General features: G+C 37.2%; 7 protein-coding genes across 8 annotated transcripts; 5 read left to right on the plus strand and 2 right to left on the minus strand.

The window, feature by feature from the left end:
• The first annotated feature begins 1,051 nt into the window (after positions 1-1,051).
• LOC111791627 (PTI1-like tyrosine-protein kinase At3g15890) lies at positions 1,052-4,337 on the plus strand. Its single transcript, XM_023673032.1, has 4 exons — positions 1,052-1,405; positions 1,815-1,962; positions 3,135-3,397; positions 3,473-4,337. Exons 1-4 carry the CDS (start codon positions 1,362-1,364, stop codon positions 4,101-4,103), a joined length of 1,086 nt encoding a protein of 361 aa, XP_023528800.1. The 5' UTR covers positions 1,052-1,361; the 3' UTR covers positions 4,104-4,337.
• Positions 4,338-5,473: 1,136 nt separating this feature from the next.
• On the plus strand, positions 5,474-8,014 carry LOC111791720. The gene is made up of 5 exons (XM_023673190.1): positions 5,474-5,817; positions 6,167-6,299; positions 6,959-7,179; positions 7,353-7,526; positions 7,664-8,014. Exons 1-5 carry the CDS (start codon positions 5,647-5,649, stop codon positions 7,748-7,750), a joined length of 786 nt encoding a protein of 261 aa, XP_023528958.1. The 5' UTR covers positions 5,474-5,646; the 3' UTR covers positions 7,751-8,014.
• Positions 8,015-8,090: 76 nt separating this feature from the next.
• Positions 8,091-9,679, minus strand: LOC111791721. Its single transcript, XM_023673191.1, has 2 exons — positions 9,378-9,679; positions 8,091-8,361 (listed from the first exon to the last, which is right to left on the minus strand). Exons 1-2 carry the CDS (start codon positions 9,585-9,587, stop codon positions 8,170-8,172), a joined length of 402 nt encoding a protein of 133 aa, XP_023528959.1. The 5' UTR covers positions 9,588-9,679; the 3' UTR covers positions 8,091-8,169.
• Positions 9,680-10,551: 872 nt separating this feature from the next.
• Positions 10,552-16,017, plus strand: LOC111791755 (signal recognition particle 54 kDa protein 2-like). Its single transcript, XM_023673226.1, has 9 exons — positions 10,552-10,906; positions 12,412-12,511; positions 12,856-13,009; positions 13,511-13,661; positions 13,742-13,890; positions 14,229-14,329; positions 14,413-14,570; positions 15,140-15,254; positions 15,367-16,017. Exons 1-9 carry the CDS (start codon positions 10,676-10,678, stop codon positions 15,693-15,695), a joined length of 1,488 nt encoding a protein of 495 aa, XP_023528994.1. The 5' UTR covers positions 10,552-10,675; the 3' UTR covers positions 15,696-16,017.
• Positions 16,018-17,059: 1,042 nt separating this feature from the next.
• Positions 17,060-20,005, minus strand: LOC111790744 (protein FAR1-RELATED SEQUENCE 8-like). The gene is made up of 2 exons (XM_023671775.1): positions 19,878-20,005; positions 17,060-19,407 (listed from the first exon to the last, which is right to left on the minus strand). The coding sequence occupies exons 1-2, from the start codon at positions 19,944-19,946 to the stop codon at positions 17,242-17,244; spliced, it is 2,235 nt and encodes a 744-aa protein (XP_023527543.1). The 5' UTR covers positions 19,947-20,005; the 3' UTR covers positions 17,060-17,241.
• A 1,057-nt stretch (positions 20,006-21,062) lies between these two features.
• Positions 21,063-22,990, plus strand: LOC111790746 (DCC family protein At1g52590, chloroplastic; the record flags this gene model as incomplete). Its single annotated transcript, XM_023671778.1, has 5 exons — positions 21,063-21,288; positions 21,478-21,535; positions 21,862-21,969; positions 22,554-22,646; positions 22,732-22,990. Coding segments are annotated over 5 exons (567 nt in total), but the record flags the coding sequence as incomplete, so codon positions are not given.
• An 858-nt stretch (positions 22,991-23,848) lies between these two features.
• LOC111790745 (pentatricopeptide repeat-containing protein At1g52640, mitochondrial) lies at positions 23,849-26,336 on the plus strand. 2 transcript variants are annotated; one of them, XM_023671777.1, is made up of 2 exons: positions 23,849-23,939; positions 24,094-26,336. In XM_023671777.1, the coding sequence occupies exon 2, from the start codon at positions 24,126-24,128 to the stop codon at positions 25,716-25,718; it is 1,593 nt and encodes a 530-aa protein (XP_023527545.1). In that variant the 5' UTR covers positions 23,849-23,939; positions 24,094-24,125; the 3' UTR covers positions 25,719-26,336. The 2 variants fall into 2 exon arrangements, with proteins under 2 accessions (XP_023527545.1, XP_023527544.1); XM_023671776.1 differs by having other exon boundaries at positions 24,111-26,336.
• The last annotated feature ends 338 nt before the right edge of the window (positions 26,337-26,674 follow it).

Below are 26,674 nucleotides of genomic sequence, written 5' to 3' on the forward strand. Positions count from 1 at the left end.
ATTATGCTAAGTTTAAACTAATCTCATATTTTGATTTAATATAATTAAAAAGTTGTCCACTTCACTTATATAATTATATAATTATACACTTAAATGATTTCACAAAAATTAATATTTGATTGAGCAATTACCTCACTTTCTCTCTCCTAATATCCAATCATTAAACAGAACTTTAAGCTAATTTCATCATTTTAATTATTAATGAGGTAACCCAACACGATGTAATATATCGATCAAACGGATCTCTTACTCTCAAATAAGTGTACAAATTGAAATATAATTTTTTTTTCAAAAAAATTGTTTCCATGGTTCAGTTGAAGCAGCCTTGAGACACCGTCCCAAGACACACTTTTTTTCTCAAAGATGACAGGATATCGTTAAGATGCTACACACAAAAAAGGGCACGAGGGAACGCCTACCACTTTAATTTTCTTAGGGTCGAGAAGCTAAAATGCCCTTCGAACAATATTGATTTGAATGTGGTATTTTGAACGTCGGTGGTTTTTTCAATTTTTTCTCAAATGATGTCTTTTTTATTATAACGTTGATAGCTTGATTTAATATTAAATGCTCAATTCCTATATATATATATATATATATATTAAAAAATCATCCTTTAAACAGAGATTTATATATTTTAATAAATAAATATTTTTTAAACATTAAGTTGTAATATTAAATTATATTAAATATTATGTCATATTTTTTTTAGAAAACATTTATAGACTTGTGGCAGTGTTTTTGGGTGGAGGGGCGGCGAATGGAACTTCCATAGTGGCCATGACGGTGTGTCGTCGGAGAGAAGGGGCGGAGAGGAATCCGGTGCGGAGGAGAGGATGAGGGAGAGAGAGGAGAGAGAGAAATTATTTTCATAAATATATTTTTTTGAGTAACCAAACGCACCGAAAACATGGAGATTAAAAATATTATTTTCCCATATTATTTGAAAATAAAAAAATGAAATTGTTCTCGAGTCGAGCTGGAAATTTGAAAATCACAAACCAAAAAAGAAAAGAAAAAAAAAAGAAAAAAAGAGAGAGAAAGTCAGACATGGAGGCGTGAAGAAGACTACAGGAGGCCATCGCTCTCTCTCTCTCTCTCTCTCCTCGTTTCTCTCTCTATAAATCGCTCTGGATCGCCCCTGTCTCAATCTCTCTGTCTCCAAAGCCTTACATTCGGCGAACTTTTTGACACCCAAAATCAAAATCAAAACCCCATTTCTTTTTTCCTCTTTTTTTCAAATGATTGTTTCTTCCTCCTTCGCATCTCTCTCTTCTCTGTTGTTCAGACTGTGAGCAAATTAAGAAAGCGGTAGCTTAGTTTATTTACAGAGTAAGTGGGTTTCATTTGGCTCCGTTTTGATGGCCTTTCGCCTAATGTTCTGCTGTGGAATTGGTTCGGATCGGTACGTTTACTTGATCGATATATTTAGCTTCTGGGTTGAGCTTAGAATCTGTTTTTGTCTCTTTTTTTATTCCTGAAAATCTGATGTGTATTGTATTGGATTCCAATTGTGGGCTCGGGCTGACTTTGAGCTTGTGAGAGATTGTTCAAACTTCATTGGGGAATTTTATCAAACACTTTGTGGGCATGATGTCTTTGGGGGAATGAGTGATGAGTTTCTACATGTTCAACTTGAATTTGGGATAACATAAAAAGTTTAAATGAATTTTACTTCATTTTGTTGATCTGATTCCGAAACTGTATGATTTGCTTTGGTTTTTCTGTTTGTTTCCCTGATCCTGGCTGGTATGATTGAAAGATTTTGTAACTTTCTAGGATGTTTTTGTTTGTTGACTGTTCTTATTCTGCAGGAAAGAAAGAGGGAAGAAACAGCAAACATGGAGGGTGTTTTCATTGAAGGAATTACACTCAGCCACAAATAATTTTAACTACGATAACAAGCTTGGAGAAGGAGGATTTGGTAGCGTTTATTGGGGTCAGCTGTGGGATGGATCACAAGTAAATATGCCTTCATTTTTCTTGTTCTATCCTATCAATTCATATGGCGTAGACTTGTTTTAAATTTGGGATGTTCTTTTTCAATTTGTTTCAAGGAAATTGTGCTACCATTCTTGGTTGTTTCGAACTTACCGAGTCGTTTTAGCTCTGTTTAAATGCTTGTTTCGTTAGTTTTAAATTACTAGTACGCCGATCGATCAAGTTAAGAGTTTGCTTGTGCTGAATAATCTATTGAATGTACTAGAATCTTTTGAACTTCATATATGTTCTTTGTATCATGTTCATCTTCGAAATGTTCATCTTATGATTGTGAAAGGACGGTGACCGAGGCTGTTTGGTACGGTTTCTGTCAATAAGATTCTTCTCTTTTTCTGTTTCGTTACCTTACCATGCCAGTAGAATGTTACCATGGCGGTTTGGGACTTAGAGAGTGAGTTCAAGTTATAATGACCACCTACGAAAGATTTAATATCCTATATTGGGAACCAAATGTAGTAGGGTCATCTAGTTGTCTTGTGAGAATAGTTGACGTGTACGTAAGCTGACTTGGCAATCATCTATGACGGGCTCTAAAGGTTTAGAATTTTGAATTTGTTGAAGCTAGGATTGCAATAAGTTGTTGTGAGCTACGTATACTTTAGCTTGAGACACTCGAGCGTTCGTGATAAGAAGTTAATACCATAAAGTTCAAAGAAGGAATATTGTTTGCATAATTCAAGGATTGAAATACCGTATACCATGTTGACTGTGAGAGCCCACATCCGTTGGAGAGGGGAACGAAGCATTCTTTATAAAGGTGTGGAGAAGACACGCTTTAAAACCTTGAGGGGATAGCAGACACGCTTTAAAACCTTGAGGGGATAGCAGACATGCTTTAAAACCTCGAGGGGAAACCCGAAAGAGAAAGTCTAAAGAGGACAATATCTCATATACCATGTTGACTGTAAGATCCCACAACGGTTGAAGAGAGGAACGAAGCATTCTTTATAGGGGTGTGGAAACCTCTCCCTAACAGACGCATTTTAAAACCTTGAGGGGAAGCTCAGTAGGGAAAGTCCAAAGAGGACAATATCTGCTAGCGGTGGACTTGGGCGGTTACATTGACATTAATTGTATTTTAGAATTTTAGAAACAGCAACCTATTCTGAAATCTGAATGGCATGTCTTCGCAGATTGCAGTTAAGAGGTTGAAGGCTTGGAGCAACAAGGCAGACATGGAATTCTCTGTGGAAGTCGAGATACTGGCTCGAGTTAGGCACAAGAATCTATTGAGTTTACGTGGCTACTGTGCCGAAGGGCAAGAACGTTTGATCGTGTACGACTACATGCCCAATCTAAGTCTACTCTCCCATTTACATGGACATCACGCATCAGAATGCCATCTCGATTGGAAACGTCGCATGAAAATCGCGGTTGGATCTGCCGAGGGAATTGCGTACGTAAAACCATCTCTATTTAATCTCAACATTCTCTTATGCATTTTGATCACTCCTCATTTTGTTTGATTCAGTTATCTTCACCACCAAGCAACTCCCCACATCATTCATCGAGATATCAAAGCTAGTAATGTTTTGTTAGATCCAGATTTCCAAGCTCGTGTCGCCGACTTTGGATTCGCAAAACTCATCCCCGACGGTGCAACACATGTAACTACAAGAGTCAAGGGCACACTCGGATACCTCGCACCTGAATATGCTATGTTAGGTAAGGCATCAGAGAGTTGTGACGTATACAGCTTCGGCATTCTCCTTCTTGAGCTAGCCACTGGCAAGAGACCTCTTGAGAAGTCAAGTGCAACAACAAAACGCACAATCGTAGATTGGGCGTTACCGTTAGTAGTTGAGAAAAAGATTAACGAACTTGCAGACCCAAAGCTAAATGGAGATTACAACGCAGACGAGCTAAAGAGAGTCGTCCTTGTTGCACTCAGATGCTCCCATTCACGGCCAGAGAAACGACCGATCATGGTCGAGGTGGTAGAGCTGCTAAAAGGAGAATCAAAAGAGAAGGTAGCTAAATTAGAAGATGATGAACTGTTCAAGAGCCATGAAGTAGACGCACAATCTACAGAAATAGCAGCTGGTGAAGATAGCTCAGAGTTCATATCAGAAGAAAAGGATTCAACACAGAACCCCACATGAGAATAGTAGGTAAGTCTACTTAGCTTAGCTCTGGCTGTTGTTTACAAAAGCATGGCAAGGTGTGTTCATTTGGGTATTGATTCTCAAGCATTGTTTTATGAGTGCAGCTGAGATTTGTATGATTTGTGGTTACCCTTTTAGACTTTATTTTTGGGGATTCAAATTGATGTTTTGATATATATAAATATATATTGTAAGTGGCATCAATCTGTATCCAACCTGGTGCTTCTCACTTTTTCTTGTTTCCATTTTGTTTGTTTTGTTGCTTTATTAGGAGGGAGAAGATTCTCTACACCACCTAGTTTTTATTTTATTTTATTTTACACGTGCGCACTCGATTAGTGAGTTATTACGCATTCTTTCAAGGTCGAATTACTTGATGAGATTTGGGAGGCTGACCATTTTGCTTTTGATTTTGGGGGAAAGTGAGTCGTTGCTAGTTTCGATGAGAATGGAAAGAATTCAGCCACCTTCGACCTTTCTGTTCCTCCTCCTAAACTTGGAACCTTGGTGGGTGCGATTGCTTACACTAGCATTTTAGAATATTTCATCGCCAGAGATGACTTAGGAACTAATTGTTCATTATCTAATTCAGAAGTTATTAGTATGATTATCAAATTTTATTCCTATCTAAACAAATACTTGTGGAGCAAGTAACAAATATTTGTTGAGATAAGTTGCTTTTTCTTGGGCTACACGCAAGCTTCCGAAGAGGAAAGCTCAAATAAAAGGTAGATTCGTGTAACAAAAGAAAGGTTTTCGATTTCGTAGTTGAGAACAATAAGTATTGTAGTGAAACTAATTGCAAAACAGCGTAGAATGGAGAATGTTAAAAAGTACAAATATATGCAACGTAATTTAAACTATATACAGACATATTCATACAACTCTAAAACCTCAAAGCTTAAGTTCGTCGTCGCCAGCCACATTCGCACAACTCAATTATCATCTAAAAAATAAAAGTAGCAAGAATAAGTAAGTTCGTTTGTTCAGTTCAACAATCATTTGAAACATGATTTCTACCAAGTTCATCGTTGTTACTGCCTCAACTAACCCAAAATTACTTCAATTCTTTCAGACATCGATTAAAAATTTTATTAGATATTTTAAAATTTTAAGAACTCAACAAATAAACTTAAAATTTGAAATTTACTAAAAAAAGAAAAAAATTACCGTTGGATATATATTTTTTAAAGTATATATATATATATTGATAATTTAACCTAATTAGTAAAAGAGAGATAACCTCTGAAGCTGCCGTTTGATATTTAATTTTATTTTTTTTCTGTTAATTAATTAATTATATGTAAATAAGCCGTTAAACGCTCCTTTCCGTTAATGCATTAGAAGAGGGGGGAAACGGAGAGTTACAAAAACCTAACCCCCAAACAAATCAAATTCTTTCATTCCCTTTCTTCTTCCTTCCTTCCCTAACCTCTCTGCTTTCCCTTTCTGTTCGTCGTCTCCGATTTCAATTCCTGTGTTGCTCCGGCGACGAAGGTGGTCTTAGTCATTAGTTTCTGCAACCGACTACCCGGAGACGATGTCTGCTGTGGTGTGCGGAACCAAGAGATCCTTCTTTGAAGAACTCCCCCCTTCGCCTCCCATTTCCAAGCGCCTCCGCTGCTCCTCTTCTACTTCTCCCATTACTTTCCCTGCGCCCTCCTCTCTTATTGACCACCTCCACCATTTGTTTCCCCACATGGACCATCAGGTTTCTTCTTACTTCCCTTTTTTCTTTCACTTCGATTTTAATTCCTGTTTTTTACTCCCTGCTTCTGTGTAATCTCATATTTCTTGATGCCATTATAGCCTGAATCTTGATGGCCTTGGGGGACTCTTGTTATTCTCTTCTTGTATGTATTGCTTAAATATGCCTCTGGATTGTGCAATATCAACTAATTCGACTTACTTGCGGCATGGAATTTTAGTCGTTCTATTCAGTTTTATTTTGCAATGCAATGCATCTCTTTCGTTGACTTGTTTCATAATTGCTGCATGTATGCTATAATTAATATTATCCCCCAGGGTTTTCTTGATCGTAATTTGATTTTTCCTTCCAGCTTCTTGTAAGAGCCCTTGAAGAATGTGGCAACGACTTGGATGCTGCCATCAAAAGTTTGAGTGACCTGTGTTTGGGGTCTGCTGTTGAGAATCCTGTTGCTACTGCAGAACCAGAGCCAAATTTGGATCAAGGTATCACAAAATTCTAAGCAATAAAGGACATGCTTCATATGTAGTTTTTTTGTTTCTATGCGCTCAAGATTTTAATTATATTATGATGATGAATTCATCTCATTCAAGATTAATTCCCTGTTCAAGAACTTGATGCATGCTTATTTCATGGAAGTGATCCAATGGGTCCCCCTAACTTGCTGTCCCTAGTTTGGAATCCTAATTATACCCTTGCCATGTGCAGATTAGAGGACGGTTTAGGTTTTGATTTAAGATTTGAAAAACAAGAAACGGAGTTCTCATTCAGAGTACTATGAATCCATTTTCTTAGAATAAGATGTATTCTTTTCTCATGTAAGAGACTCAATGGTTTGCTACCTTAGTTCTGAAATGCTGGAGGTTAAGCTGTATGAGGAACGATAATCTTCCTTAATTCATTTGTGGTTGATGCTTGTGTTGCCCCTGATCGTTTTATAATGTGTTTTTTTTTTTTTTCTAGTCTTTGACATTTATTTCCATGCCTCTCAGCACTGTCTATTGTTAAAACGATATTAATGTTGGACTTATCGTACATGTTTCTGCAGAAAGCACTTTAATTAACCTTTTGTAATCCTTGAAATTTTATCTTATTTCTTCTCTATAAAGATCAATATTTCAGTGCATGCCTAAAAAATTCTCAGGTTCATTTGCTAATGATGGAGAGGCTGCTGCTTCTGAGAATTGTTCAGTACCGAGCAGTGTTTCTCTCGATGGTAGAAAATGGATTGACTTGTTTGTTGTGGAAATGGTGAGTGCTATTGACGTAGCTGATGCTAGGAGTCGTGCAGCAAGGGCATTGGAGGCTTTAGAGAACTCAATTAGTGCAAGTGCTGGTGTTGATGCTGCACAAAATTTCCACAAGGTACTAAACTTTTAATGGCCACTACAAATAATTTTCCACATCCTTGGGTTACAATTCTGGGATACTGGTAGGGTTTTTGGAGCATTAGAATGCAGTTAGAATTGGTTTGGGGTTATTTGCTTGTTAAACATGCTATTTGCTTGTAAACTTATGTTCTTTTCACTGTCTCCCAGGAAAATATGCAACTGAAGGAACAAATTGAAGTACTTCTACGAGAAAATACGATTCTTAAGCGGGCGGTCGCCATTCAGCATGAACGTCAGAAGGAATTTGAGGGTAAGAATATAGAGTTGCAGCATCTCAAACAGTTGGTATGTCAATATCAGGAGCAGCTCAGAACCCTAGAGGTGAGAATAAATGTACAACTTTTCTAAGTTTCTTCCCAATTATCAACTGTCCTGGTTTAAGTTCTTAAACATGTTTGTGTTGATACAACTTTTTCTGACCAGTTGAAAAAAAAAATCCTGTTGGTTTTGTTATACAGATAAACAATTATGCCTTGACAATGCATTTGAAGCAGACTGAACAAAGCAGCTCGATTCCGGGACGCTTCCATCCCGATGTGTTCTAGCAAAGAGAAATTTAATTGATCTAAATTATTGGTTGCAGAAAGAAACTAGTTGAGCGTGAGTGAGGGGAGGAAAGGAAGAGCAGGGAGGAACGGAGCATATTCATTAGCATCATATCAGTTTCCCATGAATAGAGGTACTGCTAGTCAGTTTGGTTGTTTTTTTAGTTTGAGTCTGGTCATACCATCAACCTGGATTGGTGACTGTCATACCATCAACTATTGTTTCCCCCATAGATTTCAATAAAAGTCCTTGTTTAGCTCGAATCACGATCACGATGAAATTATTGTCATTTTGATTATAACCCATTTTCAGAGCGATTTCATGGTTTTCATCACGATCTGGATAACAAAACAATTCAATTTCCAGTGTTTTTAACAAGCAATTCCTTATAAAAAACGAAAGAAGTAGTTGATTGTTGTTAGCTTTGTCTGTCTTGACGACTTTGGTTGATCAAGAGCCATATGGCTACAACCACAGGAGTTGATACCATAATAAGAGCTTGTACAATATTGGGTTTGGTCATCTCCGGAAAGATTATGCTTCCATACTTTATTCCACCGCCCACTGCTATGGAACCTGCTGCCATTTTCAACACAAACTGCACATCCTCCTGCATTATAGTACACAGTAAGTGAAGAAATTGTTGCTATATATCCTCATATCATCCTCCTTTAGATCTTACCCTATACTTATTGATTATAATCATTCTGAATTTACTGAACTATGATGATAATCGTGAAAGGAAATTGTCTAAAAATGAATTGGATACATATCAGAGTTGAGAATGCATTGGATAAATGTGAGATTTCACATCGGTTGGGAAGGAGAACAAAACACCCTTTATAATAAAGGGTGTGGAAACCTCTCCCTAGCACATGTTTTAAAAACCTTTGAGGGTAGGTCCGAAAGGAAAAGCTAAAGTAGGACACTATTTGTTAGCGGTGGGCTTGGACCGTTACAAATGGTATTAGAGCCAGACACGGAGTGATGTGCCGGTGAGGAGGTTAAGCCTCAAAAGGGGGTGAACACAAGGCGATGTGTTAGCAAGGAGGCTGAGCCTCAAAGACAGTGGACATGAGGCGATGTGCAAGCAATGACACTGGATTTCGAAGGGAGTGGATTTGGGGGTCTCACATCGATTGGAGAAGAGAACGAGTGCCAACGAGGACGCTGAGACTTGAAAGGGGATGGATTGTGAGATCCCACGTCGGCTGGGGAGGAGAACGAAACATCGAGGACAATATCTACTAGCAGTGGGCTTGTACCGTTACAATAAATGATCCCACATCGGTGGGGGAGGAGAACGAAAGATCGAGAATAGTATTTGCTAGCAGTGGGCTTGTACCGTTACAAAAAATCATCGTGAACATGAAATCCATTCTTTTTCCAAGTTTGATTATTGAAAAGACGAGAGGAACGAATACTCAACCTAACAAGAACCTGATGCAGCTGGTTTACTCAATTCCAGATTTCCTCGTCAAATACAGTAGAAGTGGTCAATTATAGAATTCTATCGATTTCTCCCGCATTCAGCCTAGATTCAGCTAATTAGCCCTAGAATTAGCAGGTGGTAACAGAAATATGCAATGCGTATGAGCTAGAAGACAATTAGAAAGAAACACACACATGACTGATGCCGGTGTCGTCGTCGCCGCCGCTCGAATTCCCTTCTTGTCCAAGTGCTCGAATGGCAGGAACTTTCGGCCGCGTATTGAGAAAGCAATTTGGATAGCGAACTGTGAGCCTCGTGAAGTTCGTCGGCGGCTTCTTTTCAGATTTGACCGGAGACAGAACGCCGATCTTCAAAGCTCCGGTTGCTGCCGCCGTCGCTGCCATTTTCTCTCTTATCCTCTTCTCTTTTAACGGCCACCGCAAAATTATCTTTGCTCCTTCACTCTGCGCCCGTAGTTGTTGGCCACGTCCGCAAAGTTCTGTTTGGTTCATTCTTTTTCCATTTAATCAGATATTTAATTTTAATGAAAAAAAAATCATTTTTTATCCATTTTGCAGCCTTATTTCAATTTTTCAAATCATATTGTTTAAATAAATATGACATGAATTAATTAATTAATTAATTATATATATATATATTGTATTTATCCAACTTGTTGAATTTTGATAGACTTTTACATTATATATTTTTAAAAATTTTATTTTATTTTTATATATAAAAAATGTCAATAGTGAATGTGAGGAATTTAAATAAAGAAAGTAAAAATTAACACAATTTTATAAAATAATTAAAATTTAAAAAATAAAATTGAAGATTTAGAACAAAGAGCAACCTAATTTATCATTAAAATAACAATGAATGTTAATTATTGTTTGTATATTTAACGTAATGTATTTATTCACTCACGTTTTTTCTGAACCAAGGATCAAGTATATGTGAACATTGTCTGTGGAGTCCAAATTTTACACGACTAATTTTTAACTGGTTTGATTTAAAACAAGTGATGCATTGTTGTCTCGTTACTACAAGAGCGTGATTGTGACAAGTAATATCATCAGAAGAAAAAAAAATATAAATATGGGCGAGAATTTCAACTCTTATAACATCATGAAGATCATATTGAGGGTAATTTTTATTTTGGATTTATTTTTATAATATTGGGTTGATCTTAATAATGATCCAATTTTAAAATTAATGGATAATAAGAGGAAAATGAAATCTAATTAAAAGTAAATAAAACAAAAAAACAAAAAAACGGCCCAGAGCTGGGATCTCCTGTGGCAGGCTCATAATAATAAGATAGCCATTTAGTTTTCTAATCGGATTTTTGATATTACCACTCCGCGTTAGCCTCTGAAAGGCGAAGAAGAAGGTTTGTTAAATTTTCAGAAACCCCCAAATCGGAACCCTATTCTAAAACCTCTCTGAATCGACCAACAATTCGAATCCAGATTTCGAAGAGTCAGCGGAGATGGTGTTAGCACAGCTTGGGGGGAGCATTTCTCGTGCTCTCCAGCAGATGAGCAATGCGACGGTGATCGACGAGAAGGTTTTGAATGAATGTCTCAACGAGATCACCCGCGCTCTTCTTCAATCCGATGTTCAATTCAAGCTCGTCCGTGATATGCAGACCAATATTAAGAAAATTGTCAATCTGGATGACCTCGCCGCTGGTCACAATAAGCGCAAGATCATTCAACAGGTATGTTTTGTTTCGTTTCGTTTTGTATTTCATTTTCCTTTTCCGTATTCTCGTCGTGAGCGATGAGTTCTTTTATTGTTTGTTTTTGATGATTTGGTGTTGCGGAGGTAATTTATGAAACTAAAGTTGATTGTGATAGCTGTAGCTGAATGTGGAACTAGTTTCTTGTTTCTCTATCTCAGCGCTCAACGACTTTTTAATTTCCCGTCCATATAGTGGATTACATACTACGAGAATTTAAGTGCAATGGAAAATCTTTCTAAGCGTTATTAATTGTGTGTGTGTGTGTGTGTATATATATATATATATAATGTACTTGACGAAGTTTATAAATGTACCATGTTTTGGGATTTGTATACTTCAGGATTATTGTTGCAATTGCTACTTGGCATTCCAATTTTTCGAAATGAAATAAAATGCTGTTGTAGAGATAACCGGCCAGAGTTGGTTGGTACTTCCATTGGCTTCATTGTTCTATGGGACCCGAGTTTTGTTCTATTTTAGAGCTGTTTCACCTTATCCATTCACTTTTCCTGCTTGGTTGACCGGTCTGTTTGGTTTAGTGGTGTTCATGGCCTTGCCACCTACAGGATGAGAGATGCATTTTGGGATGAGTTCTGTTTAGATAAGAAACGCAATAGGATTAAACAAGAGAAATAGAGAACAACCTAAGGGCCAGGGGTAGAGAGAAACCTTGGGATGTGTTGGGCCTTTTTGATTTTCGTGGCCATTTTTTGGATTTGGCTGGGGATTCCAAAGTTATTTGGCTCTGTTTTGTTGGGGGGATAGAACCACTAAGTCCATGAGGTCTCTCAATAGGAATATTGTAGACTGGTTCATCCTCACCTGAATGGGTCTATCACTTTGTCTAGTCTTTCTGCTCAATGTTGACGAGCTGTAGGGTAGACCTGTTCTTGCTTTCTAGATGTTGAATGGATGTTTTTTTAGAACGTTAAACAATCTTAAAATCCTAGATCAACTTCAGATCTTTGGCCCATCTCTTTATGGACTTGTTTTATTAAATGTGGTCCTCCACCCTTTGGATGACTTGGATGAAATAAGCGCTCTTTTAAAAAGCTTACGAAAGAGAGGTTAGCCTCAAGAGTGTGACCTTGTGATAAAAAGGAAGAAACAAGTTGAAGGTAGTAAAAGCAAAACTGAAGTGGATAAACGAAGGTGATTGGAGTACATTCTTCTTTTCACAGTGTGTGTGATATTTATAACCAACCAAGGTTCATTTCCAGCAGTAAGTAATTGAAGATGCTATATCCCTCATCATTTTTAAAACTATTTATGATATTAAAACCATGCCGAACAACTTTACTCATTTTATTGGTTACTTTTGCCATTCTATAACTGTACCCTTCTTAGATATTACATTTCTTTTGATGGGAATCTTTAGAACTTGCGCTACATGATCCATCTAATGCAACTCTTTAACTCACCTATTTGTACTATTTATTGGTAAGCTAGGTTTTAAGAGGTTTTCTCTTCTCCCTCTGTAGGCTGTATTTAATGAACTGTGCAAAATGCTAGATCCTGGGAAGCCTTCTTTTACACCAAAGAAAGGAAAACCAAGTGTTGTCATGTTTGTTGGTTTGCAAGGTATGTAACAGCTGTAAGATTGTTGCCTTCAGTACTTGTTTAATGATCCACTTAAATGTGGTGTGCTACAATTTAGAACGATAAGGGCTCATTGCTCTTATCATTTTTCGTCACTATTTGAATCTGTCAAGAAGAAATTTAAAGCTACTATCTGGAGTTTTTTAATCATGATTGAGCATCGGAAAGATTTCTAGTTATATTTTGATTAAGGATTTCTCTCATACATAATACATTCCTGTTGAATTATATTGCCCAAGCATGGAATCTATGTTTTCTTTTTACTCTCTCAGTTTTTTCTGCGTGTTATTGATTATTATATACTTTTTTAAATATCTAAAACTCAGGGTCTGGGAAAACCACAACATGTACGAAGTATGCATATTATCATCAGAAGAAAGGCTGGAAGCCTGCTTTGGTCTGTGCAGATACATTCAGAGCTGGTGCTTTTGATCAATTGAAGCAGAATGCAACCAAAGCAAAGATTCCCTTTTATGGAAGGTAGATAGTGCATATGTATTATTGAGTTGACTATGCATTTCTGTGATCATGGAAGTTACTTTTATTTTAAATAATAGTAACTATATATGACGGGCGGTTTTACCAAATTAGTGATTTATACCTTCCATATCTCACCCTCCCCCAATCCCCAACCACATCACAAATGTGCTGTGCTAAAAGAAAGAAAGCTTAAAACTCCAATACTGTCAAACACAAGGATCGATGCCGGAAAGTAGTTTCCTCTTAGCAAGAAGAGTTCTAAAGAGGACAACACCGTAAAAGAACTGGGACACATGTTTCCTTCCTAGTTTATGATTCCAGGCGTATTTAGACCATAAAAATGTTTATTCATATGTGTGCGCATTTCCTCATTTTTTTATTCCTTTGCTTTGTATTTCTTACGTTTATACGTAAAAAATTTCTTTCTGTCTGCAGTGTGCTTGATTTATTCATCAAGGTGTTATTCAGTATTTCAATTATTCTCTATTTCCCCTTTTGTAGTTACATGGAATCAGATCCTGTAAAAATTGCGGAGGAAGGTGTGGAAAGATTCAAGAAAGAAAATTGTGATCTCATAATTGTTGATACCAGTGGGCGTCACAAACAAGAAGCTGCTCTTTTTGAAGAAATGCGTCAAGTTTCTGAAGCAACGGTATTTTTCTTGTACTTATTTTTTTATGGCCATTCGATGATGACTTGTTAAAATTACTTACCGTTCTTTGCCTTGTCCAGAAACCGGATCTTGTTATATTTGTCATGGATAGCAGTATTGGTCAAGCAGCATTTGACCAAGCTCAAGCATTCAAACAAAGTGTTGCAGTTGGCGCTGTGATTGTGACCAAAATGGATGGTCACGCAAAGGGAGGTGGTGCTCTTAGTGCGTAAGTTTTCAGAGCTGTTTTTTCTCCTTTATTATTATTATTTTTTTGGGATGAAAAATCATACTGTGCAGATTGTTTTGCGAAAAACCGTGCTTTGTAGTTTGTGAGCCTCATGAAAATTTTCTGTTGAAATTCTTCAGATTTATTGTTTGATTAAGTTCCTGATCAAATGACTTCATCAATTGATGCGTAGAAAGATATTTTGTCAAATTTTGTTTTGCATTTATGGTTCTCTTTTCCGGGATACACTGTGTGCATATTTGTCTGTGAACAATATATTGATGAACAGAGTATCATTGAGCTAAATCTCTTTCTTCATGTTCTACTTATTGTTGCAGTGTTGCAGCAACAAAGAGTCCAGTCATTTTCATAGGGACAGGAGAACACATGGATGAGTTTGAAGTTTTTGATGTTAAGCCATTTGTCAGCCGTCTCCTAGGTGATTTTTCTGTTAAATCTGACCTTGTTCACGTCAGTTGCCGTAATGGTTCCTGTTCATTAAGCAGACTGTCATTTATTTAGGCATGGGAGACTGGTCTGGATTCATGGATAAAATTCATGAAGTCGTGCCAATGGATCAGCAACCCGAGCTTTTACAAAAGCTTTCAGAAGGAAATTTTACTTTGAGAATTATGTACGAGCAGTTTCAGAAATTACTTAAGATGGGTCCAATTAGCCAGGTATTATTCATACCCGATACAATGCACTGTAATTTTGAAGAACAAGTAGGTTGACCTTTTGAAATTTCTGAGGGACATTTGTGGGTAGTAGTGTGGCTTAAAGGTTCACAATAGTAAGAGCTTTTTCCTCTGGTTCTAATCTTTACACTACTAAGATGAATGAATTTGAATCTTAGAAATACCTTCTGTTTCTTGCAATACGACACTTTATGGGGGAAGACAAAGGTGTATTGTAATATTGATTAATCACGTTAACAATATGTTTTCCTACACATTTTTATTTACAGAAGCGTTTCTTCTGCAACTTTCATAGCAAATAGGTTTTTTAATTGGTAAGATTGAGACATTGGGGTCCAGAGCATTATAAGTGCTAGCTACCCCAGTTCACAGGATAAAAAATGCGTGTTTTTCTGTAATTTGAACATAGGCCTGCTCTAAATACTTGGTATACTGTGATTGCTTATTCTGAAAAGTAGGCGGTTGAGCTTGTTATTCTCTTGTTGCAGTTTTTCTTTATATCAATGACTTTTTCAATGTATAAGCATTACTCTAAGAACTGGTCTGTTTAGGTATTTTCAATGCTTCCTGGATTTAGAGATGAATTGATGCCGAAAGGACGTGAAAAGGAAAGCCAGGCGAAACTAAAGCGTTACATGACCATGATGGACTCAATGACAGATGAAGGCAAGTTGAAATTATCCATATATCCTTTCCTTCTTTTCTTGCTATGAATACTCTGGTTCCTTTTGAATTATTTGTTAATGATCCTCATGCATGGATTTCATATTTTAAACAGAATTGGATAGCTCAAACCCAAAGCTCATGAATGAGTCACGAATGATGCGGATAGCACGAGGTTCAGGTCGCCGTGTTCAGGAAGTAATGGAAATGATGGAAGAGTACAAGCGTCTTGCCAAGGTATGGAGCAAGATGAAAGGGCTCAAGATCCCAAAGAAGGGCGAAATGAGCGCGCTATCTCGAAATATGAATGCACAGCACATGAGTAAGGTCCTTCCTCCCCAGATTTTGAAGCAAATTGGCGGGATGGGTGGCCTACAGAGCTTGATGAAGCAAATGGGTTCGAATAAAGATATGATGGGGATGTTTGGAGGTGGAGACAAGTAGGCTTTGATTGGAAGTTTGGTTTAAATTCTCATGTTGCAACAATTGGATCGTCATGCAGCACGTAGAACGCGTGGCAATACTGATTTTCTAGAGGGAAGAAGACGATGACATTGACGATTTTACTGGATTGATTAAGTCATAGGACAAATATGTATACTTGATTTATTCTCTAGCATGGTTGCAGTCGGGACAGTTGGAGCTAATTGTTTTTACCCCTTTTTGACTCCGGAATTTCGCCCTCCCCTCATCCCCCAATTGTTCTTTGTTCAAGATGTTTAAAATATTTAGAAGAGAATATAGATTCTTAATGCTCTCTGTCAAATTCTCTGTCAAATCATAAATAGAGTTTTAAAAAAATTATTGATACGACCCCTTTGTATTTGTTATTAGTGATTTGATTTAAATCGTTTATGTGGAAACATGTGAATGTGATATAATATGTCTTTTATAAGACTGAATCATGAAATATTTAAGATTAATATTTCATAGAATGATCGTATATAACTCGATTTTAATAATGAGTTATGAACTTTTACATTTTGATTTGCATGAGTGAGAATGATTCTTGTAGTTGATTGGTTATATCAATCATTTTGGGGACTTGGCCAAATAAGGAGATAAAATATAATTTGTCGGGATGAAATTCACTCATTCCCGGTACATAGATAAGTAAATGAATAATTCTCTAGAACTCTAATGAGTAATTCTTATGTCTGATCTCACTACTTGAACTAGAACTCTAACCCTACTCTCTCACTAGTAACTCTACTCCGGATTATAACCAAATTGCTTGATCCACTTAATTTAATTTATGAGTGGATTATAACCAAATTGCTTGATCCACTCGTTTCAAATTAGAGAGCTTTTAGAGTTTTATATCTTACCTTTTGCTATAATTAGCTAGCAAAAGTAAAGTAAGTGTCAAATAGTGTTAGATGAAATTGAAAATTTACTATAAAAATTGATATAAACTCGAAGATATAAATTTGGAACTTTTTACCCTATGTAATAAATACTATAAATGAGATGAGAAAAAGGAATGGAACACTAAAATGGATTTGGTGGCTAAAATTCTCTCTTTTATTAGAAAGAGAATTTGGTTTTATGAGTTCAACAAGGAACGGATCGAAAGTATGACTACTAATTGAACTATGTTCAAAGTGGACAGAGATACTTACGACCATAAGAATACTTACGACCATAAGAATATGCGAATATGCAGCACTTTCTTTTCAGTTTCAGTATCCATCTCAACGCATTGGCACAGAGACATAATTGGAGAACCCAACCACATCAAAAGCCTAACAGAGCATAGATGTTCTAATACAAAATTGAACAACGTAAATAAAGCAGAACCCATTTGATAACAGTTTTATTTTTCCTTTTCTGTTTATAAAAACTAAAAAATAAGGTCTATATACAAGCTTAATCTTAAAAACTGAAAAGTCAAAACGAAACTCAATCTAATCTTCAGAGACATGGTTGAACTAATGAGATATAATGTACACAAAAATGTCAGGTTATTTACAGGATTGGTATAGCCATTTTATACATGCCTATCAGGAACGAGACGCACCTTATTCAAGGACTCCTTAAGTGCTTGCCAAGCAACCATATAATGGTCTTGAGATGTCATGCCTTCTTGAACAACTTGCGTTGCTCTTCTGTGTAAGTGATCAAACCACTGAACTGGGTTTGTAATGTCTATGTTATTGCAGCCAAGATCTGGGACATAAACGCGCTTCAAATCCTTCCTCCACCGCGATAGAATATACTGATATGGGATTTCGTCTATGCCATTGTAACTTAGGATGAACAATGCGTGTCGGCATAGATAGCCTTTGAAGTTGAAGCAGTTGCAAATGCAGCGGACTTCTCCTCCTGCTTTATCATACATAACCTCGTAAGCCCTTCCATCTTGGGGAATCTCCTCCCCTCCACGTTCTTTGACCACAAACGTCATGATCGGTCCACCGCTCGTCTCGACTTGAGGAAGGCTAAAACAAGAAGACATCATCACTGTTTCATCTTGGAATTTGCTGAATATCTCCTTTGTATATAGTTTAGCAAGCTGCAATTCAAAGGGGCATCTCGACTTCAGCAGGGGGCTCAATTCACTGGACTCTTGATCCTGGAGAGTTTCTCTGTCTTGCTTTTTCAGAAGAACTAATTCGTATATGTCGAAGAATTCTTTCAAAGAAGTTTGTTGGTGCACATAGCCATGAAAGAAAGGAATTATCCAGTCGCCTTTCTGGCAATTATACATTCCAGCAAAGAATGTCTCTTTTGAGAAAACAGGAGCCCAGCGCTCTTTCTCGTCGTACAAACTTCGGAGCCACTCGTTATTTTTTATCCCAAAATGCTGGATCATATCTTCCCAAGCCATTTCGAAATCTTCCACTCTCACACAATCATATATTGTCCTACTTAGCACGGCATGAAATGTTTCGGACTCCTGCAACTCTCCCACATTCTCAAGAATGCTTTGCATAACATATGATAGACAAAGCCGATGATGAGCCCTCGGAAAAACCTCAGCTATTGCATTTTGCAAAGCCTTGCATCGGTTTGTGATGACAGTGTGTGGGGGACGACCAGACATACATGTAAGCCACGCCCTTAATAACCAAATATATGTTTCTAGCGTCTCATCCGCAAGTAATCCACAGCCAAGTAAGATAGATTGGCCATGATGATTTATTCCAACAAACGCAAATAGTGGAATCTCAAAGTTGCTAGACAAGCATGTAGTGTCAAATGCTATCACATCATTGAAATAACTGTATGCAGCTCTACACCTGGAATTGATCCATAAAACATTTCTCAAAAGACCTTCTTCATAAAAATCCATCACATAGAAAAAATTTGGATCAGTAAGCTGAACTCGACGAAAAAAATCATGAATGACTTGGGCATCACCTTTCTTGAGCAGCAGGCACCTAGGCTTGTAGACATGTGCTTTAGATTCTCCATTTGAATTTAAGCCTTCATGGCCCATTGCATCCAATGCAGAACTCCGATATAGCTTGATTGTTCGAACCTCTACATCAATAGTTGGTTCAACCTTTCTTTTAGTCCCAGTAGTATCCATCTTTTTGTGTGACTTGGAGTTCTGAGCTCTTTCAGGATCAAAAGAATGGTTATGCTCAAGTTTTACCTCATCAACTCGCCATCGGTTATATTCTACCAACCTCAACCTAATCATTGCCAAACACCCTGTCCTAGTTTCTTTTCTTCTACTGTTAACTTCTTTAAGGGTTTTGAACCCCTCACAGTTGCAACAGAGAACCGCCCCACGTTTCTCTTTGCTATTACGTTTAGTCCATGAGGACTTCACTCGAATAGCAAAGCCAAGTTCCTTAGCATAGCAATTATAATAATTATAGGCATCATCATATGAGTCGAATTCCATCCCGGCAACTGGAGAGGGATAATTCTTATCTCTAGATAAATCAATTTGGCAATCAAGCAGAGGACTTTCATCTCTGTCATGCTCATGGTCAGCATTTATGCTTATATCACCATCAAAGCTTTCATTACCATCACTTATGCTTAAATCATTTCCATGATTTCGATGACCATCTAACAGGACTTTTTCATCTCTATCATCAAGATCATCATCATCCATCCGAAATAATTGCTCACAATCATTTTCAAGATTATTTCCTTCTTCCTCGAGCAATTCTCCACTGCTTTGACAGCCTTCTTCTATCTATATATTTTTAAAAAAAAACAAAAAAAAAAAAAAACAGAGCCATGAAGAACACTGAAATTCTACACATTGTTAAGAGGAAAAGTTCAAAAAAAATAAACATATCCAGACAGGTAGAAAATTTCTGAGCATCAACTGACATTGAAGCCTATGAAAGGACTCCATATCCGTACATCCTTCACTTTAATAACAGTAGCTTACAGAATCTCCTCGCCGCCACATATAAAGTTGTATTCAAATTTCAGAAACCAGAGAACAAAATCACCCTTAATTCATCGGATTTTTTTGAAGTTTCTAAGTAAAAAACCACTCAGTTTCCTTAATGCGCCTTCTAAAGGGATAGGTAACAAATTTCGGAAAATAAATTCAGGCCTTAAAACCCTACCAATGACAGTGACAGAAGAGAGGAACTCTAATCTCACAGGAAAACAAAGAACTCAAGAACAAAGATGGAGAGCGAAATAACTTACGGAGATATCGACGTTAGGGTTCGCCGCGAAGGCGTCGTCGTTCAGAGAAAACGAGTCATCGGCGGTCATGGTGGGTGCACAGCGTTCAGCTTCGGTGCGTCAAAGTCTGATACATTAGCCTTTCCTTCAAGCCACTCACTGGGCTTGGGCTTGGGCTGATATATATATATATATTTTGAATAAATTCCTCCTGTACCAACGACATGTCGTCTCACTGGTTGGCCGATAGGCATGAAGGTTGTAAAAGGAGCAAGCCATGCCTTCAACGACATGTCGTCTAGACGTTCACTGGTTGACCGACCCAATATCTGATCCACGACCCGACCTAGCAACCCGTGCCTTCACCTGATCCAACCCCAATCTAACAAGCGCACAGCTTGGCCCCGTTGTTCTCCTTGCACGTGGCTCAGCCCCGACTCTATCCAACCAACTCCGACTCGACTTGATGACTCCTAACAGTTCTAGTTCAACTTCTTAGTTTATCCGAGACATTTTCATACCATTTTTTATCATTCTAGAGTTATTTTTTTCTTTTACACTTTCAGAGGCGTTTAAGATCAATACAACTTGTGTTTAGCCAATTTATAGTATTTTTAGCCAAAAGTTGAATTTATGGATGTTGTTAGGTTAGTTAGATCATTAATTGTCTTCACCAGCTTGGTCCAACTCCTAAGAACCAAAAGTTAAATCTATGGATGTTGTTAGGTTAATTAGGTCATTACGTATGTCTTAACCCATTGTGATCGAACTCTTAAGGGAAATATGGATTTCAAGGAGCATATTCAAACTTAGTATTACAAAAGTACAGTAACTTCGGCTTAGACCAATCAAGTAAGTGATTTTACTGTTAGATATTCATAGGCTTGGTTGGATGACTCGTATGTTGTATAAATGACCCATATTTATTGTGCAAATTATGTCTAGAGACATATATATATATATATATATATATATATATATATATATATATATATATATATAAACATAATTTGTTTTTAAAAGGATATATTTTAATGTTTTTTAATAATTAAATCAAACTAAATTAAAATATTATGAATTACGTTAATACCCCCGAGCTAACTATTTATATTCAGGACTTTTCCGTAATTATAACCAATAACAAGGTTAAAAATTAATGTTATCGATTTTCAATTTTATAGTTTATTTTCTTAATTCCTTTAAATATGTGGAGGAAAAGCCAGTCGTGCATTTCCACCGACTCCAATGGCGCTTCCACTATCCGGCAGAGTTCCGGCACGTTTTGTCCTGCCGTCAATGGCGCACGTTAGACCACGACAGCCAGTGGCTTTCGTCTCTTTATCTTCTGCAACCAATGACGGAACGATAGATTGGGTCGAAGCAACTTCTGACTTCTTCGAGAAAGATACAAGACCAATAATGCTATTTGACGGTACGATATTCTTTTAGTGTATCGATTGCTACTATTTTTGAATTCTTTAACCTCTAATTCGTCTCTATGTCATGAAATTTTTGGTTTATTGATATAATTGAATGAAAGTGAAGTAGTTGTGTAGGGTTTTTATGTGTTTTTCGAATTCGCGGTGAAAGTGAAGTATCGATGATTTTATTAATCTCGCAGGTGTGTGCAATTTGTGCAATGGAGGTGTGAGATTTGTTCGTGCTAATGATCGAAACAGGTGTGTCTTCCTGTTCTTTTCATTTTTGATTTCTAAGGAAATTCTTGGAAAGATAATGAAATTTGAAGCTGATTTAGAGGCCCCGTATAGCTCCCCTGTAATATGGTGAAATTGAATGCCGTTGTATCTTCAAGATCCATGGTTTATATGATTTCATACCTTCATAATATTGTTGCCATGATTGAGTTGCAGCCTAAATAGATTTACGATTGTGTGTTTATGTAAATGGGCGATCATTGTTCTTGAGGAGAGGTTAAAATTATTTATAGCTGTACCTTGAAACACTATGCTCCCTGTCTTTGTGGATTTACCATTGACATTGACAGAAGAATACGACTAGAGGCTCTCCAAAGTGAAGCTGGGAAGAAGCTGTTAAGAAGATCAGGAAGAGCACCGGATGATATTTCGAGTGTTGTTCTTGTTGAAAAGGACAGGTATATGCTTGCATCTCGTTATTTGAAGGTTACGATTGTTGTAAGTTGTCATGAAAATGTATTATTCTAACTCTCGTTTAGTTCATAACCCTTAATGATCATATTCTCATTTTGATATATGAATCATTTATGCCTATATAAAGGGTTGTCTAGGATGGTTGAGATGTATTGAGTTTGAGTGTCATTTTGTATTTGTTGAGTGACATTTGGGAAGAACTTTGTTGAAGGACTTTGTAGGGTGAGAATATGAGATATACACTTTGTAAACATTTTGATTATCGAGATTGGTTGCTACCCGTGGATGTAGGGGAATTTCTTCTCTCCGAACCACGTAAATCTTTGTATCTCTTTGTTTAATTTCTGTTTGTGACTGTGTGAGTGCGATTGATCTTGCTTCTACTTCCGCTACAACAATGATGAGCTATATTTGCCTATCTTATTCATGATAGGGCGTCTCCAATCTTTCTTGAAGACATAAAAGTCATAATCACATGACAATAGATTTCTCTAATGTATTGATTTCCTGTCTTTTCTGGGAAAAATTCTCTCAACTTGGATGATAAATTCTATGTATTGGACTGCAGATCTTATATCAAGTCTGAAGCTGTTCTAAGAATAATGGAACATTTAGAGTTACCCTTTCCTCAGCTTGCACTTTTTCTCAAGTTTGTGCCACTGTAAGTCCTTCCTTACTATCATGTAAAGTTCTTCAAGTTTTGAGCATTATCTTTCAAATTCTGAATATTGATTGTGTTGCTGCAGGTTTGTTAGAAACATTGCCTACGACAATATTGCTGATAATCGCTATACGCTATTTGGGCGCTCGGAGTCGTGTGAAATATAGAATTTAGTCCTATCATTGTAGAATTTGTATAGAATGATACTTGGGATTTGGGAATTAGAAATTAAGATGATCTTTGTTTGGTGAATAATAATTTCAGGAATTGGAGCTGATAAGCGTCGCCTGTCACGGTTATGCTTGAAAGGCGATTGTGACAACAAGCATAATTGACTTGCGTAATATCTCGGTATAAATATTTCTTCCCTTCATTTACCAAAGCACATGCATGGTCTTGGTTGAAAAATTAGCTCTTTCACCAAACTATTGCTAATATATATATATATATATATATATATATATATATATATATGAGGATTGTACTCTCGGTTGCAAATTAATAATTTATTAGATATAAAATTGAAAGTTGAAAGGGTTACTCGAAAAAAAGAAAAAAAAAAACTGCATGAATTTTTTTAAAGTTTTGAGGTCCGGAGATGTTCAATGAATGAAATTGATAATAATTTATTAGATATAAAATTGAAAGTTGAAAGGATTGTCCGAAAAAAGAAAAAAAAACTGAAAAAAGAAAAAAAAAACTGCTAGAATTTTGTTAAAGTTTTGAGCTCTGGAGATATTAAATGAATGGAATTGAGATATAGATGGAATATACTGAAATAGCCATAAGGTATGGAATGGAGCCACAAGTTCCGGGAGTGTTCCGGGAGTTACGAAGGAAACCTCAAACTCATATTGGTCATGGTTAGCAGCTCAGTGGTAAAGCGATTGACGGTTAACCGATTAGTTGTAGGTTTGAATCCTACTTGGGGCTTTGAAGATCAACTGTTAACCGGTTGTAGGTTTGAATCCTACTTGACCGTTAAGTGTAGGTAGCGGGAAATTTTATTAGGTCTTGCACAAAAATTTTAACTATTAAGAAAGTTTTTTTATTTTATTTTTAACTTTTTGATGCACGTGTAAATGCTTAAGGGTAATTTTTTTCCCTTTTAAATAAAATAAAAAAACGTAAAGAAAATAAAAGAAAAATTACAATTTTAAAACCCTAAGGCAGCATCTAAGCGTTCTCGCAAAGCCCACGCCCGCGCGATTCACTAACGGCCACCACACCGCACGCGATTCCCTTCATCATCTCTCCCCTGTCCTCCTTAATCGTTCGCCGCCGCTGTTCATGGTTTGTTTCTTTTTCTTCTTAAATCTCCTGAAATTTGTTTAGTTTCAAATCTTATTTTGGTGTTAAATTGAAATTAGATTTCATAGTCTGTTCCACTGAATTAGATAGAGAATTCTGTTCAACTAATTTCACATTTTATGGTTTATGATCTCAGAAATACCATAATTTCAGGCAAGGAGCTCTGTAATGGCAATCAGAGCATTCTCCTCCAAATTCCAGGTCTCCATTTCACTTTTATGCCCTTTCTTAAGAATCGGTATTTTCGTTCACCAACGCCCATTCAGTTCTCTCGCTACAGCAACAACCGCAGGATTAGACTCACCACTTCCATTTCTCGTCAGTGAGATATCTCGCATCCTCAGCGATCGCAGAAGCCCTCACCATGACTTGGAGTTCGCTCTCTCCTCTTTCTCCTCCAATGTATCGTCCGATCTCGTCGAGCAGGTTCTCAAAAGGTGCAAGAATATCGGATTCTCTGCTCACAGATTCTTCCTCTGGGCTAAAAGAATTCCGGGTTTCGAACCCAGCGCCGATAGCTATCGCATTCTCGTTGACATCTTGGGAAGCAGTGGGCAATTTGCTATTTTGTGGGATTTTCTTATAGAAATAAGGGAGACTCAATGTGCTGTAATCAATCGGGAACTTTTCTGGCTTGTTTTCAGAGCTTATAGTAGAGCTGACTTGCCTGAAGATGCTGTTCGAGCTTTCAATCGAATGGTAGAGTTTGGGATAAGACCTGGAGTTGATGATCTTGATCAGCTCTTGTATGTTCTATGTAAGAGGAAACACGTTGCTCATGCCCAGCAGTTTTTTGATAAAGTTAAGAGTGAGTTCAATCCGAGTGTGAAAACGTATAGCATTTTGACAAGGGGGTGGGGAGATGTGGGTGACTCAGGCAATGCCCAGAAGGTGTTTGATGAAATGCGGGAACGAGGTTGTTTGATAGATGTGCTTGCTTACAATAGTCTCTTGGAAGCTCTGTGCAAAGCTGGGAAAAGGGATGAAGCGCACAAAATGTTTCAAGAAATGGGTTCAAATGGCGTCACCCCGGATGCAGGTACGTATTCGATTTTCATCCGCTCGAGCTGTCAAGAGAACGATTTGCATACGGCTTATAGGGCCTTAGAAAGAATGAAGAAACACAACCTTTTCCCTAATGTGTTTACTTACAACTGGGTCATCAAGAAGCTTTGTAAAGATCAAAAGGTGGAACAAGCCTACGAACTTTTGGATGAAATGATTGAGAGTGGAGTTACGCCAGATACATGGTCCTACAATGTAATCCTAGCATATCATTGTGATCATAACGAAGTCAATGGTGCTCTTAAGTTGATCAAAAGAATGGATAGACACAATTGTGTTCCTGATAGACACACTTACAATATGGCTTTGAAGTTGCTGATAAGAGTGGGAAGATTTGACAGAGCCAATGAAGTGTGGGAGAGTATGGGAGATAGAGGATTTTACCCTTCTGTTTCAACTTATGCTGTCATGATTCATGGCCTCTGCAAGAAAAAATGGAAGTTAGAAGAAGCGTGCAAGTACTTTGAGATGATGATTGACGAGGGAATACCTCCATATATTGCTACTGTGGAGTTGTTGAAGAATCGGCTTCTGGGGATAGGCTTAAAGGATCAGGTCGAGATACTCGGTGATAAGATGAGACGGAGCACTTCTTGCTCCATACAAGAGCTGGCTAACGCGATGAGTGGCCGCAAATATCATGAGGTTCATACCATGTCGTCTAAGAGTGAAGACACAGAGCTTGAAAGTGACTGAAGAAAGAAGAAATGATTTTGGTGGAGGAAGTAATTGTTTGGTGAGTTGAGTATTGCCGGTACTGTTCTGTTCTTCATCTGAAAAAATGTGTATAACATGCAACAAAATGGTTTTGGGGGCTGCAAGTTTGCAACTGTGCCCAATCTAATTGAACTTTCTGACGATGAAAGTTCCAGAAAGTCCAACATCGACTAATTTAGAGAATGATCATGGGTTTATAATAAAGGAATACTCGAATGAGGCATTTTGAAAAAGTACACAGCAATGCCCTGAGAGCTTGTGCCCAAAGTGGACAATATCATACTATTGTGGAGAGTCCCGTTCGTGTTCGTCTAGCAGAAACTACAATCAAACGGTGGACCAAAATCAGGAAATCACGAGCGCTGTACTTCTGCTGTGAGATCAATATTCTGAGGGCAAAGTTGCTCGACTGTAAAGGAGAGAGGCGAAGGCGAAGCTGCCCGACTGAAAAAAAAAAAAAAAAAAAAAAAACTACCAACTTCTCATGGTAGGGACTGCCAATTGCTTTGCTTGGCAGATGTTTTTTTTTTCCCTTCAAAATCTATCTATGATAACAAGCAATTGTAGGAAATATATATTTTAGTCATTTCAATTCAATTAAGTTTGGAAGTAAATTCATAGCAAATATGTAGTAACGACTAAACCGTTGATATCAAAACTCGAGGTTATAGGAGGTTATAAGCTCTATAGATTTGCTTACGTTGTAAGCCGTAAGTGTCCTAATGACCAAACAATAACCATCTTGTCAGCTATGTCATTGTTTCAAAATGTTTAGTTTAAAAACTCTTACAAAATGTTTGGTTGTCCCGGATAATAAGTGAATTTCATTTCGTAAGACTATGTTCTCAACTCGTTATTTCAAAATATTTGGCATATTGAATCAGAAGTTAACTCACTCAAAACTAAAACTAATTTATAATATCATCTTATGAAAT

Source organism: Cucurbita pepo, chromosome LG03, assembly GCF_002806865.2.
Source record: "Cucurbita pepo subsp. pepo cultivar mu-cu-16 chromosome LG03, ASM280686v2, whole genome shotgun sequence".
NCBI classification, from domain to species: Eukaryota; Viridiplantae; Streptophyta; class Magnoliopsida; order Cucurbitales; family Cucurbitaceae; genus Cucurbita; species Cucurbita pepo.